General features: G+C 66.2%; 1 protein-coding gene across 1 annotated transcript in view; it reads left to right on the plus strand.

Annotated features, from left to right (window-relative positions):
• The window catches only part of LOC104544475 (semaphorin-3D-like), a gene marked incomplete at both ends in the record, with an annotated part of 5,219 nt that overhangs the window by 1,239 nt on the left and 3,655 nt on the right, over window positions 1-325 (plus strand). The window contains 1 exon segment of the mRNA XM_010189361.1: window positions 213-311. Coding sequence (XP_010187663.1) covers window positions 213-311 — 99 coding nt within the window.

Below are 325 nucleotides of genomic sequence, written 5' to 3' on the forward strand. Positions count from 1 at the left end.
ATGGGGACGGGAGCAGGTCCTGGCAGCCCCCATGGGGACAGGAGCAGGTCCTGGCAGCTGTGACCCCATGGGGACAGGAGCAGGTCCTGGCAGCCCTCTCGAGGATCCGCTCATTGCAGAGCCAAGCACACGGGGTCTCTCCTCACCACTCTTCTCCACACGCCCAGCTCGTTTCCAGCCTCCCCCTGAGCTGACATCTCCCCTTTGGCTCTGGCAGGGTCCCTCTCTGCGGTTGGTGACCCACTCCTTGGAGTCGGGGCGAGGACGGTGCCCGTACAGCCCCCACGAGCCCTTCACGGGGCTCCTCATCAGTAAGGGGGAGCCG

Source organism: Mesitornis unicolor, unplaced genomic scaffold (genome assembly GCF_000695765.1).
Source record: "Mesitornis unicolor isolate BGI_N332 unplaced genomic scaffold, ASM69576v1 scaffold30967, whole genome shotgun sequence".
NCBI lineage: Eukaryota > Metazoa > Chordata > Aves > Mesitornithiformes > Mesitornithidae > Mesitornis > Mesitornis unicolor.